The sequence below is a fragment of the Schistocerca nitens genome, chromosome 1 (genome assembly GCF_023898315.1).
Source record: "Schistocerca nitens isolate TAMUIC-IGC-003100 chromosome 1, iqSchNite1.1, whole genome shotgun sequence".
Taxonomy (NCBI): domain Eukaryota; kingdom Metazoa; phylum Arthropoda; class Insecta; order Orthoptera; family Acrididae; genus Schistocerca; species Schistocerca nitens.
The window spans coordinates 434,337,818-434,353,829 of NC_064614.1; the positions used below are offsets into that span (position 1 = coordinate 434,337,818).

At 41.6% G+C, this 16,012-nt stretch overlaps 1 protein-coding gene across 1 annotated transcript in view; it reads left to right on the top strand.

Annotated features, from left to right (window-relative positions):
* Positions 1 to 828: 828 nt before the first annotated feature.
* LOC126252507 (probable G-protein coupled receptor Mth-like 1) overlaps positions 829 to 16,012 on the top strand; it is a 220,118-nt gene continuing 204,934 nt past the window's right edge. The window contains exon 1 of the mRNA XM_049953437.1: positions 829 to 1,082. Within this exon, the coding sequence (XP_049809394.1) occupies positions 829 to 1,082 (254 nt within the window). The remainder of the gene's footprint in view (positions 1,083 to 16,012) is intronic.

A 16,012-nucleotide genomic window follows, 5' to 3' on the forward strand; every position in this document is an offset into this window, starting at 1 on the left:
CTTTCCACTTTGTACAACTGAAGCGACAAAGCAGTAGGCCGGCCGGTGTGGCCGTGAAGTTCTAGGCGCTTCAGTCTGGAACCGCGTGACCGATACGGTCGCAGGTTCGAATCTTGGCTCGGGCATGGATGTGTGTGATGTCCTTAGGTTAGTTAGGTTTAAGTAGTTCTAAGTTCTAGGGGACTGATGACCACAGATGTTAAGTCCCATAGTGCTCAGAGCCATTTGAACCGTTTGACAAAGCAATACACAGCTGTACTGGTTGTTACAGGTCTCGCGACGCACTCTGCTCAGCGTACGAGAAAAGTAAACATATTTTAGTCATGTGCTCTGGGAGTGATAACTTAATTCTGGTTGCATAATTCCTTTAGCAATTGTAACTCAAAATGTGTGACACTGCAAACGTTTCACGTCTGTTTCACAGACTGGTGCCTCATATCTGGTCCTGGTCTTAATGGATGAATGAAATTGTGAAAAAGATTGACTGTGTCTGAAATTCAAGGAAGGGTTTGGCGGGGGTGGGGGAACGTGAAGAGGTGGGGAGCCGACGCTCGAAAATTCCGCAGGGGACGGCAAAATCCCTGGAGCTGGCCCTGATCCTACGGCAGAAGCGCACTCTAACTCACAGCTTACTTCGTATAGATTGAGATATTATCGTGTTCAGAATGAACTTGTGGTGATGCCGCACGAAGCAGCTGCGGCCGCGCTGTCAGGCACCTACTGCGCAGGCGCTGCGGCAGCGTCTCCGCGTTGTCAAGGCGACGGCCCGCCTCCGGAGAGCGCGCTACGCCCAACTCACGGGCAGTGCATGTGCAACCGTGGAGCGCGATGGGTGTGCGGCGGTTGCTGCTGCTGCTCGCGTGGGGCCGGGCTGGCTGTTGCTGGCAGCCCACGGCGTGTCCCCACAACGAGTCGTGGCCCTGCGTGCCCAAGTGCTGCCACATGGGCAGCGCGCTCGACCACTCTTCTGGCGGCTGCCTGCCCTCCAGCGTGCCATTCGACCCCATCTTCGCCGGAGGACCCGACCCGGGGCCCAACTGCCTAAGGTGTAACCTCATCGTTGGAGAACCTTGCCCAGACAAGTGAGTAAAGAAGGATTGTTTCAAACTGGCTCTGAGCACTATGGGACTCAACTGCTGTGGTCATTAGTCCCCTAGAACTTAGAACTACTTAAACCTAACTAACCTAAGGACATCACACACATCCATGCCCGAGGGAGGATTCGAACCTGCGACCGTAGCAGTCGCACGGTTCCGGACTGCGCGCCTAGAACCGCGAGACCACCGCGGCCGGCAAGGATTGTTTCACTCGAACACGCTCTATACAGGGTGTTACAAAAAGGTACGGCCAAACTTTCAGGAAACATTCCTCACACACAAACAAAGAAAAGTTGTTATGTGGACATGTGTCCGGAAACGATTAATTTCTATGTTCGAGCTCATTTTAGTTTCGTCAGTGTGTACTGTACTTCCTCGATTCGCCGCCAGATGTTTACAAATGCGGAGTTGGCAGATGCCCATTTGATGTATGGATTAGCACGGGGCAATAGCCGTGGCGCGGTACGTTTGTATCGAGACAGATTTCCAGAACGAAGGTATTCCGACAGGAAGACGTTCGAAGCAATTGATCGGCGTCTTAGGGAGCACGGAACATTCCAGCCTATGACTCGCGACTGGGGAAGACCTAGAACGACAAGGACACCTGCAATGGACGAGGCAATTTTTCGTGCAGTTGACGATAACCCTAATGTCAGCGTCAGAGAAGTTGCTGCTGTACAAGGTAACGTTGACCACGTCATTGTATGGAGAGTGCTACGGGAGAACCAGATGTTTCCGTACCATGTACAGCGTGTGCAGGCACTATCAGCAGCTGATTGGTCTCCACGGGTACACTTCTGCGAATGGTTCATCCAACAATGTGTCAATCCTCATTTCAGTGCAAATGTTCTCTTTACGGATGAGGCTTCATTCCAACGTGATCAAATTGTAAATTTTCACAATCAACATGTGTGGGCTGACGAGAATCCGCACGCAATTGTGCAATCACGTCATCAACACAGATTTTCTGTCAACGTTTGGGCAGGCATTGTTGGTGATGTCTTGATTGGGCCCCATGTTCTTCGACCTACGCTCAATGCAGCACGTTATCATGATTTCATACGGGATACTGTACCTGTGCTGCTAGAACATGTGCCTTTACAAGTACGACACAACATGTGGTTCATGCACGATGGAGCTCCTGCACATTTCAGTCGAAGTGTTCGTACGCTTCTAAACAACAGATTCGGTGACCGATGGATTGGTAGAGGCGGACCAATTCCATGGCATCCACGCTCTCCTGACCTCAACCCTCTTGGCTTTCATTTATGGGGGCATTTGAAAGCTCTTGTCTACGCAACCCCGGTACCAAATGTAGAGACTCTTCGTGCTCGTATTGTGGACGGCTGTTATACAATACGCCATTCGCCAGGGCTGCATCAGCGCATCACGGATTCCCCGACCGACTGACTTTTCTTGTCAAGAGGTCTGGCAGGTAGGACCATCCGACATCAGACCCCCACCCCACCCAACAAATTATGTCGTGTGTAGCGCTGTAGTATCATTAACCCGACAAAAGTTCGTCTTTAGCCACTGTTTCTGGAGAAACTTAAGGACTGCAGATGTTTGTGGGACACGTCATGCGAGGAGTATAGCAATATAGATGCAAAGAGTCCGTAACGGTTTCTTATGGCACATAGATAGACTAGCAATTCGTCGAACTTCTGTATTTCTGTTTTTGGATTTTATTTCCGATACTTATCGGAAATGAAAACTAAAAACCGAAATATCGATATTCAATGGACCTTAATTTATAAAACATCCTTGCTTAATTTTTATGTGTTTCCAGCCTACATCCAAGCTCTTTGCTGTGAAGAGCAAAAGGATGGGATAATTTTTACAGTTCTCACAATTGCTAAATGCTTAATTTCTTCTGTCTTGTATTTATTAGATGATGTGCGTCACCGCAATGTGTAGTCTTCTCCTCGAATCTAAAGTCAGTTTCTTTAACTTACAGATCATCTTTTATGCTTCATACACAAATAAAGCAATATTGTTTGTATGGACGTCTTTTTATTTTACTTTACCATGATGTATTTCCTCTGTCAACTATAAGTCACGTTGTAGGTTCAGGAGTCATTTTAATTAATAACTGTGGGGATAAACAGCACTGAATCTGAGGTGCTGATAATTTCTGACAGTGGCTAGAAGTAGATATAAGGTCTTTGGTTGACGACTGTGCACATTCAGAGCTCGCGTAAGGATAAGTGTGTGTTGTTTAATAACTATTAATTAAGGTAATATTCTATCGAATAAGTAAATTAGTACCTTTAGTAAACCATCTATTGAAGGTTTCATTTTTATTTGCGTATTTTTCGGAAAAAGAAAACATTTCGATTTCGTAGACGCGAAGTTTTGTTTACATTTTCGTATACTGTCTGTTACCGGGTAGTTTCAGTAAAGTATTGTTTGTGTTGTTAGTCAACTCAGAAATGAGTGAAAAGTTCATATTGTGCAGACGCAGTTCTTTGTTTTCGTTTGTCTCGTCACGTAAACAGTGCAAAGTTACTTTATTTAGAAACTTTATAACTATTCTTTTGTTTACATACACTGTGCGTACAGTGAAGTCCATTCAGAGTTGATTACGTTATTTAACTAATATTGAATTTGAGTGCTCAGTTCGTGTTGTAAGCGTAAATAAATAACTTTTTACGTTTTATAAAACACTTGAAGCGCTAAACGCTAGGCTCAATTTTTGTTGCTCATAAATAACGATCATTCGTGTAGTATGAAGCGTGTTAAGTGATTTAATTCTGTTTTTAAGCATGTAATCTGCCTTCCAATGCGTGATAAGTGTGGATGGTGGCCTAGGATAGTCAAAGAGGGAGTGGTATGTATAGACTGTGGGATGGAATTTCAATGGGGTGGTTGTAGTGGGGAACTCAATGAGGCTCTCCCACGAAACTGTAGGCTCTGCAAAAAAGACAAGAGAATCGCTGAACAGGGAGCAAAGATTTGTGCCCTTCAGGCTGACTCGTATCACGCAAAATTGGAACTAGATAGACTGAAGGGGGAAAAAGACCGTGGGAATTTGGTAAAGGTAACAAGAAATAGTCGAAAGGGAAACAGCTCACCAACTTCTGCTACATTCGAGCTAGCAATATCGAATAAATGTGGCTTGTTACCTGAAGTAGGAAGTGAAGAGCATCAGACAGCAGTAGGTTACAGCAGGGTGCAGCAGGCTTCTAGCCAAGAAACTCAATGTAGGTCGGTACCAAAAGAAGAGTGGAAAGAAGAGTCTTGCTGCTAGGTAGTAGCCATGGGAGGGGTGTAGGCCAGATGGTGCAGGAGAAGTTACAAGCAGAGTACAAGGTCACAAGTATTGGGAAGCCAGGTGACAGAGGACGTAGGAAAATTGTGCAAAGGTTTTCGCAAAGAGGATCAGGTCATTGTAGTAGGTGGAGCAGGAAATAGCCTGGCTAATAACGGTAATTACAGCATTAGGGGTGACCTGGATAAAACAGTTGTAGCAACTACATACACAAATCTGAGTTTCATGGGGGTCTTGCAGCGCCATGACCACTACTGGGTTAATACTGCTGTGAGCTGTGTTAACTCTGAGTTACCGGGTTACTGCTAACTGAAATGTATTCTTTTATGAGAGCAGAGTCCGCTGCTACAATTGGGGGATGGGGTTATACTAGACATTGGCTGCATCTGAACAGTGGAGGGAAAGGTAGGTTGGTTGAACTTCTTCCAGAATATGTAGGGGGGGGGGGGGGGGGAGGGGGCGCCATCACACAATGTAAGATCCCTGTGGTTACCGGTGTCAGAGGAGCACATTTTTTTAGGTTAGAATCAAGTTTCAGGCACCCTGTTTTGAAAGAAGTCACTATAATAAAACAGCCCCAAAACAATGCCCAGAACAGTAAGGTTAGCTCATCCCACCAAGATTTTAGAGGCTTGAGTAATAAGGTAGAAGAGCTGCTCGCCTGCTTGCAAAATTTAGAGGAAAAGATAGACATCCTGCGCCTGTCTGAGCACCACATAACCACAAGGTTAGGCGTTGCTTATATTAAGACAGAACACAAGTTGAAAAGTATTGACACAAGTAGATTTTGTAGTGATCAGCACACAGAAGTGTGTGCTTGTGAATTAATGCTGAAAAAATTTCACTTTTAATTGTAACAGTATATAGATACCCAAAGGGAAATTTTGAATTATTTGAGGAATCTGGATTCCTTACTGTGCTGTTTGTCAGACATCAGCAAGCAGTTAATAGTATGTACTGACTTAAATGTAGATTTTCTAAAGGATTCTGATAAGAAAAATTATCTGGGAACCTTAGTTGAAACCTACAATTTGCTCTCAGTAGTTAACTTTCCTATACAGGTGGATAGAGACAGTACGCCCCTAATTGATAAGATTTTCTTTGATGAGGCACAAAGAAAGAAAATAACTGTTTACCCAGTAACAAATGCTCTCTCTGATCATGATGCACAGTTAGGCAGGATAAATGACGTAATGCCTTACAGTGTTGATACACCTCAGTGGAAGTCATTCAGAATCATTAATGACTACAGAGCAAATGTTTTAACAGTAATTTACAAGCAACAACCTGGGATGAAATTTATGCAGAACTAAATGCCAATATAAAATTTAATCTACTCCATGATAAATTCATATCAGTACTTGAAGATAGCTTTCTGCACAAGCTAATCAGAAGAGACATGAGACAGCCATGTAAAAAACCATGGATCACTAAGGGAATTGAAGTATCTTGTGAAAGGAAAAGGGAAATGTATCTTTTGGCAAGAACAAGTAGAGACCCTGCAGTAGTTGTACACAACAAAAACTTACTAAGAAAGTTTATTAAAAAGAATCAAGAAACAAGCACACATCAGAAATCAGTACATCTAACAACAGAGTTAAGGCAATATGGAGTATAGTGAGACAAGAGACATAAGCAAGCACAGAAGACGATAACATTACTATTGAATTCAACACAAGTGTTATAAATAACAAGTCACAGGTAGCAAATGTATTTATTAATCATTTCCTAGACATATTAGGAAGCATAGGGATCAACAGTTCAAGAGAAAGATCACAGCAATATGTTGAAGAAGTAACTCTCATAAAATTATATCATATGAATGTACCATCAACTTCTTCTTCTGAAATTAAGAGGGTCATACATTCTTTCAAGACTAAAAGCTCTTCTAATTTTGATGGTGTTTCCAATAGAGTACTAAAGATTTGTTCCCACATAATAAGTCTGGTATTGTGCAAAATATGTCATGAATCATTAACTCAAGGTATTTTTCCAGAGAGACTATAATATGCCATTGTTAAACCCCTCCTTAAGAAAGGTGATAAGATCAGTAACTACCGACCATCATTTTCACAAATTTTTCGAGCATGTGTTGTATTCTCTAATAGCATCTAACCTTGGCAACAATATCCTCAGAAAAACACAGTTCGGGTTTCAGAATGCCATTTGTGTGTTCACACTCCAGATATTAAAAGCATTAAATAACCAAATAGCACCGGTAAGTATTTTCTGTGACCTACCCAAGGCATTTGAATGAGTGAATCATAATATACTCCTAGATAAATTGATGTTTTATGGGATTGATGGTATAGCCAACCAATAGATCATGTCATATCTAACCAAAAGAATGCAGAAAGTGGTACTAGTAGTAATTCAACCAACAGAATCCAGGGCATAATCCTGACTGGGCAGAAATCACGTAAGGGGTTCTGCAAGGCTCAATCTTAGGTCCACTACTGTGTCTCATATATGTATATAATCTACCATGTAATGTACAACAAGTAGAATTAGTCCTTTTTGGAGATGACACCAATATTGAAATCATTCCCAGTATACATACAGAAATGGTGAACAGAGTTCTAAAAAGTTTCATTGACTGGTTTTCTGCGAATGGTCTCATCCTGAATTTCACAAAGACACATTATATTCAGCTCTGCACCTCTGGGGATACTGCACCAGTGATAAGTGTAACACATGGTGATGAAATAATACATAGGGTGGAAACTTCAAAATTCTTAGAAGTCCATATTGATGAGAATTTAAAGTGGAATAAATACATTTTGGAACTCCTAAAACAACTTAGTTCAGCCACATTTGCACTTAGAATCATAGCAAATTTTGGGGAGAGAGAAGTCAGTAAGTTGACATATTTTGCTTATTTTCATTCAGTAATGACATGGAATAATGTTCTGGGTTAACTTAGCTTTAAGAAGAAGATCTTCGTTTCCCAAAAACGTGCTTTAAATATAATATGTGGTGCTCATCCGCGATTATCTTGTAGACATCTAAAGTTTGTTGTAAATAATGCACTACAATTCAAAGGGAGCAATCAGGTACGTAATTACAATACTAGAAGAAAAAATGACATTCATTACTCAACATTAAGATTGTCCTTAGCACAGAAAGGGGTGCACAACGCTGCATCAAAAATTTTTGACTACTTACCCAGTGATATAAAATGTCTAATACACAGCAAGGTAAAATTTGACAATAAACTGAAAAGGTTTCTCTTTGACAACTCCTTCTATTCCGTAGAAGAATTTTTATGTTTGTAATGTGCAAAAAGTGGTGGGTAGGAATTGCTAACTCGATCTCTATATCTTGTTTTCATTTCGAGGAAAAAAATAAATAAATATATGGTGATGTTTAGAGTACAAATAGATGTAAAAATTAATTTGCAATATGAATGTAAAATGACTCGTTCCACATCATGACAATTTATCTTGCAAAATGATCCATGGAACATGAAAGTAATTAACTAACTAGTAATATAGCAAACAGCCTCTCCTCGCTTCTAACAGCCTTTCTCATGAATGTCTTATCTTTCGTTAAGAATGGTTTTACGATGATCAGCAGCTCCGAAATGCACGATTCATCCACGCTTAGATAATTACCAAAATTACCTGCTCCCATTTGCTTAAGTAACAGAACTTGCATGAGTTCCTTTCGTTGCATAAGCCATTTCTTTCTCCACAGCTTCCGCTCAGCTTTTTTGTCCTTATTGCCCGTAAAACAGCCTAGGATGATTTCCGTTTTTCTTTGTGTGAAACCATGCGGTATCTCGTAGGACATAAACTCAATGAACAGAAGATTATCAAATCACCACAGGACTGCAGTGTAATCGCTGTGTACCATTGGTAGGAATGTGTGTAGGATGCCGCGCAATTGATCGGTCAGTCGGTCGCCAGATAAAGTAGTGCATGTGTAGAGGCGTTTAGACTCGACCGCGATACAACTTCATCTGTGACTGATATGAAACCGTTTACGAAAGCTCCTTTATGATAAGCGTGTCAGTTACATTGAAAATTGTCTTGTTGCTGCACTGTCTGCTCTTTCTTCAGTGGACAAGAGTGTTAACTTCGATAAAAATATTCTGTTGGTAACAAGTGATCGTTTTGACAGTGACAAATTGTTTGTTTTGGAGCTTATCTCGGTTTTATCATGGTTTGTGCATGTTTCCGCGTGTCATGCGGTGAATCAAGGATACGTGGGCCGTTAGTAACTATATACACACAAGCTATATAAAACAGAATTCTCGTACCCGTAGAACGAACATTTGACACCGACAGCAGCAAGTTTTATCTAAGGCGTTACTGCCAGTCAGTGAAAAGAAGCATAGGGGATTCTAACTTGAATTGGTCAACAACAGGAGTACGTACCTGATTCGTTAGATGAAGTTTTAAAATTATTTCATTTTGAAAGCATGGAATGCATCACGTTATTTATTAACTGGTATTTGAAACGCAGTAGTATAAGAAAATAGAAAGAGAATGTTCAAATTAAGACACTAACAGTAGTGTCGCCATCAACATTGGCTGCCCTTGAAGTACGGACAGCAATAGCGCGCTATAGCTAGAGAGATCAAAGCAATACCTGTTCCAAGCAAAATTCAGTCTAATCGAAAGCGACGAACAAATTACAAAGTTGACCAGTTTCTACTCGATTCATTATACGTAGAAAGTTAATGCTTTATTTCCTTTAGTGGTAACATTTCGATTTTAGCCAACTTGGAACAAAAGAATGACACCAAAAGTGCGGTTCGGTTGGGCTTTACTCACTAGGGGGAATTATTTTTAAAAAGACTCAATCTAATCGCTGTTTCCTTGGCCTAACATTTGTTAGATATGTACTGAATAATCTAAATATTTTAAGAGGATTATTATGTCGTGGCACAATGCGGCCACAGATTACGAAATACACGTATGCACTACGTTAACTGAAATTCGCGTGCAGCTAGCGACAAGCACAGCTTCATGTTGCAGGTCACTTGTTTGGCACTTGTCAACTGTTTCGACTGAGTTATCGGCTCCCTTACTGTTGATTACTTTGTTCCTCAGCTTCTCGCTCGCCAGTCAGCTAAAATAACAGATAATGTATTTATTTCCTGCATAATATGCTTTGTGGGTTTCTTCGGAAGAAAAATAGGATTATCCTTGAGTTATAAGGAAACGTGACAACAGTCTGAACAGTATGAAATGATGTTGCCAAGTTTCTTCGCAGACTGTTTACTAACAGTCGCAAAGTTGAGTTGAGAATGTTTATGTTCCCAGAACAGACAAAAAATTGGAAATTTGTGGTAAGGTCTTATGGGACAAAACTGCTGAGGTCATCGGTCCCTAAGCTTACACTCTATTTAATCTAAATTAAACTAACATATGCTAAGGACCACACACACACACACACACACACACACACACACACACACAAACACTCACGCACGCACGGGCGAGTAAGGCAGGGAGTTAGTGACGCCAGTAAATGGAATAAGAAAACGAGGCGGCTGTACCGTAATAGAATATGACAAACAATAAATGGCTCAACAGGTAATGCAGTAGAAGATCTAATAATAAGGAAACGGGATAAAAGGTAAAGTCTCGACAGCAGAGTGAACGCTTTGTGGTAGCAAAGACACAAGAAGCCGACATAAACCATAGTAGCACAACGCTATATTGTCGAAAGTTGGCATTGAGAACAGTGGCTGTAGTACAGTAATCAGCTTTATAATTTAAGATCAAACCGGCACAAGCATAAGTTAAAATTCATTTAACACACTAGTGGTGTCACATTCGTCACAAATCCATCTTCAGATGGCTCTCGCAGGTTTCCTTGCTTTCCAGCTGGAACCTCTTGTATTTGTTACTGGTCTGGTGCCCTAACATAAAGTTTAACGTTCACAATTCTGTAAACTTACGAGAATTTCCTTTTGACCTTGCAGGAACCTTCATTAAATGACTTTGAAGTTAAAAAACATGGAAAGTGACGAAAAATGAGGTCATAATATTTTTGTGTCACGAATTCGTCCTCTGTGTTGCACATTTTACAGTTAACACATTTTTCCACGTGCACGATGTGAGTGCAGTTTCATTATGTGGCGCCTGCTTTAATAGAGAATTCCGCTTTTATGCTTCCTACCGGCTTGCTTCACTGCTAACATTTTCCAAAATCTTTGAGAAGGTATTCTAGAATAGTATCTCATCTTAGCAACAGTAATAACCTCAGTAAATCACAGATAGGATTTCGGAAGCGTTTGTCTACTGAGAACTGCATTTAACATGTTCACTCAGGGAATTTTACAGTTGTTAAATAGTAAAACAGGGACGACTGGTATTGTCTGCGACCGAACCAAGACATTTGACTGTGTGAATCGCTGTACTCTCCGAGAGAAATTGTAGTTTTATGGGATTAATGGTATAGCCAACCAATGGATGCCTTGTCTGACCAAAAGAATACAGAAAGTTGCACTTAGTAAGGCGTCCAATATAGTCCGGGGACGTAATTCTGACTGGGGAGAAATCACGTATGTGGTTCGCCAAGGCTCAGTCTTTGGTGCATATGTAAACTATCTTCCACGTAATATACAACAGACAGAGTTATCTCTTTTTGCAGATGACTCTAATACTGCTATCAGTCCAACCATACATACAGAAACGGAAGAAATGGTAAACAACATTCTCAAAAGTATATTTAGAGGTCTGAGTCAGGATCTTGGTACGCTCATAAATATTGGAACAGCCTTATAAGGGAGGGTATCGAAATTCACACCAGGGAAGATCTTATCAACCGAGATTGCGGCTACAATCTCAGCAAGGCTTGGGACCCGGCATTGAATGTAATTAAGAAGACTCTCAGCAAGAAGTACGACCTGGCGACCAGGGCGGACTTAGCAAGCACATCGACGCTACGACCGATTCCGACGCCCACGTCTTCGCGACCGCCGGCGCGCGGGCGCGGACGGCGAATGGAGCGGCCCGAGCGGAGAGGGGATTTAAATCGGCCGCCCGCCCCCAGGAGCTCAGTTCGTCAGCGCACCTGACGATGGCGACGTGTCTGATCGCCGAAATATTGTGCCCGTTGGACACTATGAACCGGCAGTATACCTGTGGACTGTTCGAGCAAGAAATACGCCGGGAGAAACTGAAGACTCATGTCAATACCTGTTCATCTCAAACTTAGATGGATTGTTAACAGATTCCATAAGTTAATATACGTGCTGTGACGCAGTGGTTAACATTTCCAGCTGCTTAAAGAGATAGATGCAAGATGTAGATGTATGAACTTCACACACTTACTTTCTTTTGTGCAGTGAATACTTTTCGCCTAAGCCAGAAGTTAGCCCAGAACATTATCCCAAAAGATAACAGTACCATCGACTACCTAAATTTCTGCGGGTTCTTCCTCTTCGTAGTGCTACGTGGCCGTCCGGAACCAATTGTACTTGTGACCGCAAGTTCTCGTGACCACCGTTGTCAGAAATCATGTACAGTAAATACATTCCTAGTCTTTCTGCATTATCGCAGAAGGAAAATCCAGCTTCTCCCAGCACTGTTACGCGACCACGTTCAAACACGGTGAAGTGCTGATAATGGCGTGTTTTTCGCCTTAAAGGCGTTCTTGACTAACTTCAACTCAAAGGTAACTAACGTTACAGCATTTATTTAAAGCAAATCTGATTTGCATCATCATAGTGGCGCTACTAGCGCTGATTGAAAACATGCAAAATATGTTAAAGTACTGACTTCTGTATTGCCAAAGTTGACAATTATTCTGATGGCAAAAGTAGCCGCACCTGAACGTTTCATCAGGCCTGCGATACGGTTTTTCCAGTTTGTTTTCGTCAATATACACACCAAAGAAGTCAAAATCTTCTAACCTGTTTAGCGCTTCTTGTTGCTCTACTGCGTTAATAGGTTGCGGGATATTTTTAAGAGTACAAAACTCAATGAACAGTGTTTTTTCAGAGCCTAAAGCTAGTCATTTGTGCAAAAAATTTCGCTGGCTGCCACAAAAACTTCGTTTACTATTTCATCTTTTGACGCTTCATGTGGAAAAAATATGAAATCGGATGACTATAGCTAATTTTGAAATTTGAACATATTCAGGAGCTTTCACGCATTCACCCCTCAACTACATTCGTGGGGTAATTTATTACCCCCACGTGTTACTCTTTTGTTTACGATTCCATTCCTATTGCAACTTCGCCCATCCGCAGTGTCGTCTTAGTACTGGCTGTGCTTTTGCATTGCGCTGGCGCATGCCAACCACCGACCATTATTTCCGTAGGTACGTGCTAGTTAGAATCGAAATCAATCCCATGAAGCTGTAAACGTTACTTTCCTTATTTGTCATGACAAACTGTTTTTATTTGAGACAGAAAGGAGCGATATTTGATCAATGATCAAACTTTGGAGTTACAGTTAGCTAGTAAAGACTCCTGACTCAATGCATACACCAGATTCTTTTCAAGATGCAGCTGAATTTAGTGACAATGAAGCAGAAATGTCTGATCTTGAAACTGACAGTCAAATAGTGTACGATGAAGAGGCTGAATAAAGGAATGTTTGGAAAGAAAACCAAGAAATTGTAAAACTGTATTTGTAAGTCTAGCAAGAGAGATTTTATAGAACAAGATTTTATAAACAACTCGGCATGCCATTGATCAAAGCAAATACCAAAGACAGGAAAATGAATTATTGGAGTTTCTTAGGGACTTGCAGACTATAACGGATAAAGTTCTTTGCGAAAATTCTGAAAGTGGTATGAGGGTCGACGAATTGGCTGTGGAAACTCAAGCGAGACCGAGTCAGCAAAAAAAATCGAAGGAGTCACGAGGTAACATACGCACGCGTCAGATACACGAAAACTACCAAAACATTGTTCTAAACGTGGAAAATACGTGTGCGAAATACATTCCGTTGACGAAAAGCTAAGTCTTGATTGTGGTGAACGAAAATAAGTGCTTAGTTGATTCATTCATGTATCCACTGACACCTTAACTGCAAGCCAGTTCTTTCTTTATAATGTACTAAACTGATAATTATTTAATCTGAAAACGTACTTCTGAACATTATTGAAGTAGAATTGTTTTATTTTCTAAGTTAATACCAAAATGAGATTTTCGCTCTGTAGCGGAGTGTGCGCTGATATGAAACTTCCTGGCAGATTAAAACTGTGTGCCGAACTGAGACTCGAACTCGAGACCGAATTCGAGTCTCGGTCCGGCAAACAGTTTTAATCTGCCAGGAAGTTTAATACCAAAAACTTTTAAATGGCCAGCGTCAATATAAGAGCCTTAATTCAGGATAAGATTGTTTTCTTTTCTTATTAAGATTGATTTTTCATAAATAGAAGTCTTCCTTTTATTGATTATTCAACAACAGTTTAGAGTAACATAGGAGTCAACAAGTTTCAGATGGTTTATGTTTCTGGTGTCGGAAACTACAGCACGAAGTTACTAACGCCAGTCTACAAAGCGAGAGTAGTTCATGGTTAATCCTCAATACTGGTACTTAAGGATTAAATAAAAAATTGTATGTAGGAAGCGCATATAAATTACAGAGGGTACGAATGAAGTGGCAGGCTGAGATACACCGGGATTGGATGAAAACATGAAGTGGAGCAAGTCGTCGCTATTCCAGAAGAGAGAGACTGCTCTAAAGACTTTCACTCCTCGTTAGTTAGGCCAGGGTAAAATGATAAATGGACGCTACTAAAGACGTGACGTGTAAGCCTAGTCAGTCGCACTCATATGGGGCACTGTTGGCAGTGCGCCGTGCTGTAGGCGGAGCACCGACTGCCTACCGACTGTTTGCACGAAAATGCTGCGCCGTTAAATCAAACTGACTCCCTGATCTCTTAGTACTGTTTCTGGTCCGTAAACATTGGAGACATGGCAATACTGCGTCGCTGAGCACTTTACAAGTAATGAATAGGACAGGTCGGATGGTCCTTACGAAGAAATTGTCCAACTAGTTGGACGTGAGGGCGCTGGCAGCTGTGGCCGAGCGGTTCTAGGTGCTTCAGTCCGGAACCGCGCTGCTACTACGGTCGCAGGTTCGAATCCTTCCACGGGAATGGATGTGTGTGTGTGTTGTCCTTAGGTTAGTTAGGTTTAAGTAGTTCTAAGTCTAGGGCACTGATGACCTCAGATGTTAAGTCCCATAGTGCTTAGGGCCATTTGAACCATTTGGACGTAAGAGCACATTGTGTCTCGGTGTCATTGTGTTTATGGTCATTTGTGAGAGTTGCGTGAACCAGGAGGAAGGGATTGCGTTTATCGCTGGAACAACCGATTTTCAGTCATGTCGGTTTTCTCCACGCCAGTTTCACCCGATAATAAAACCGCTCAAAACAACCGGTTCCTGAAATAATCGATTTTCGGTTTTTTGTTTCTATTTACTGCAAAAAACGTAGTAATCGAACGAAGATTGAAGAATTTTGACGGTCAGTTTCGTAACATGTTGTTGTTGTTGTTGTCTTCAGTCCTGAGACTGGTTTGATGCAGCTCTCCACGCTACTCTTTCCTGTGCAAGCTTCTTCATCTCCCAGTACCTACTGCAACCTACATCCGTCTGAATCTGTTTAGTGTATTCATCTCTTGGTCTTCCTCTACGATTTTTACCCTCCACGCTGCCCTCCAACGCTAAATTTGTGGTCCCTTGATGCCTCAGAACATGTCCTACCTTCTTCTTGTCAAGTTGTGCCACAAACTCCTCTTCTCCCCAATTCTATTCAATACCTCCTCATTAGTTATGTGATCTACCCATCTAATTTTCAGCATTCTTCTGTAGCACCACATTTCGAAAGCTTCTATTCTCTTCTTGTCCAAACTATTTATCGTCCATGTTTCACTTCCATACATGGCTACACTCCATACAAATACTTTCAAAAACGACTTCCTCACACTTAAATCTATACCCGATGTTAACAAATTTCTCGTCTTCAGAAACGCTTTCCTTGCCATTGCCAGTCTACGTTTTATATCCTCTCTACTTCGACCATCATCAGTTATTTTGCTCCTCAAATAGCAGAACTCCTTTGCTACTTTAAGTGTCTGATTTCCTAGTCTAATTCCCTCAGTATCACCCGACTTAATTCGACTACATTCCATTATCATCGTTTTGCTTTTGTTGATATTCATCTTATATCCTCCTTTCAAGACACTGTACATTCCGTTCAACAGCTCTTCCAAGTCCTTTGCTGTCTGTGACAGAATTATAAGGTCATCGGCGAACCTCAACGTTTTTATTTCTTCTCCATGGACTTTAATACCTACTCCGAATTTTTCTTTTGTTTCCTTTATTGCTTGCTCAATATACAGATTGAATAACATCGGGGACAGGCTACAACCCTGTCTCACTCCCTTCCCAACCACTGCTTCCCTTTCATGCCCCTCGTCTCTTATAACTGCCATCTGGTTTCTGTACAAATTGTAAATAGCTTTACGCGCCCTGTATTTTACCCCTGCCACCTTTAGAGTTTGAAAGAGAGTACTCCATTCAACATTGTCAAAAGCTTTCTCTAAGTCTACAAATGCCAGAAATGTAGGTTTAAGCTCCGTCTGTAGGCCACAAGTGGCCCTTCCGGGACCGTCCGGCCGCCGTGTCATCTTCCGAGGAGGATGCGGAGAAGGAGGGGCGTGTGGTCA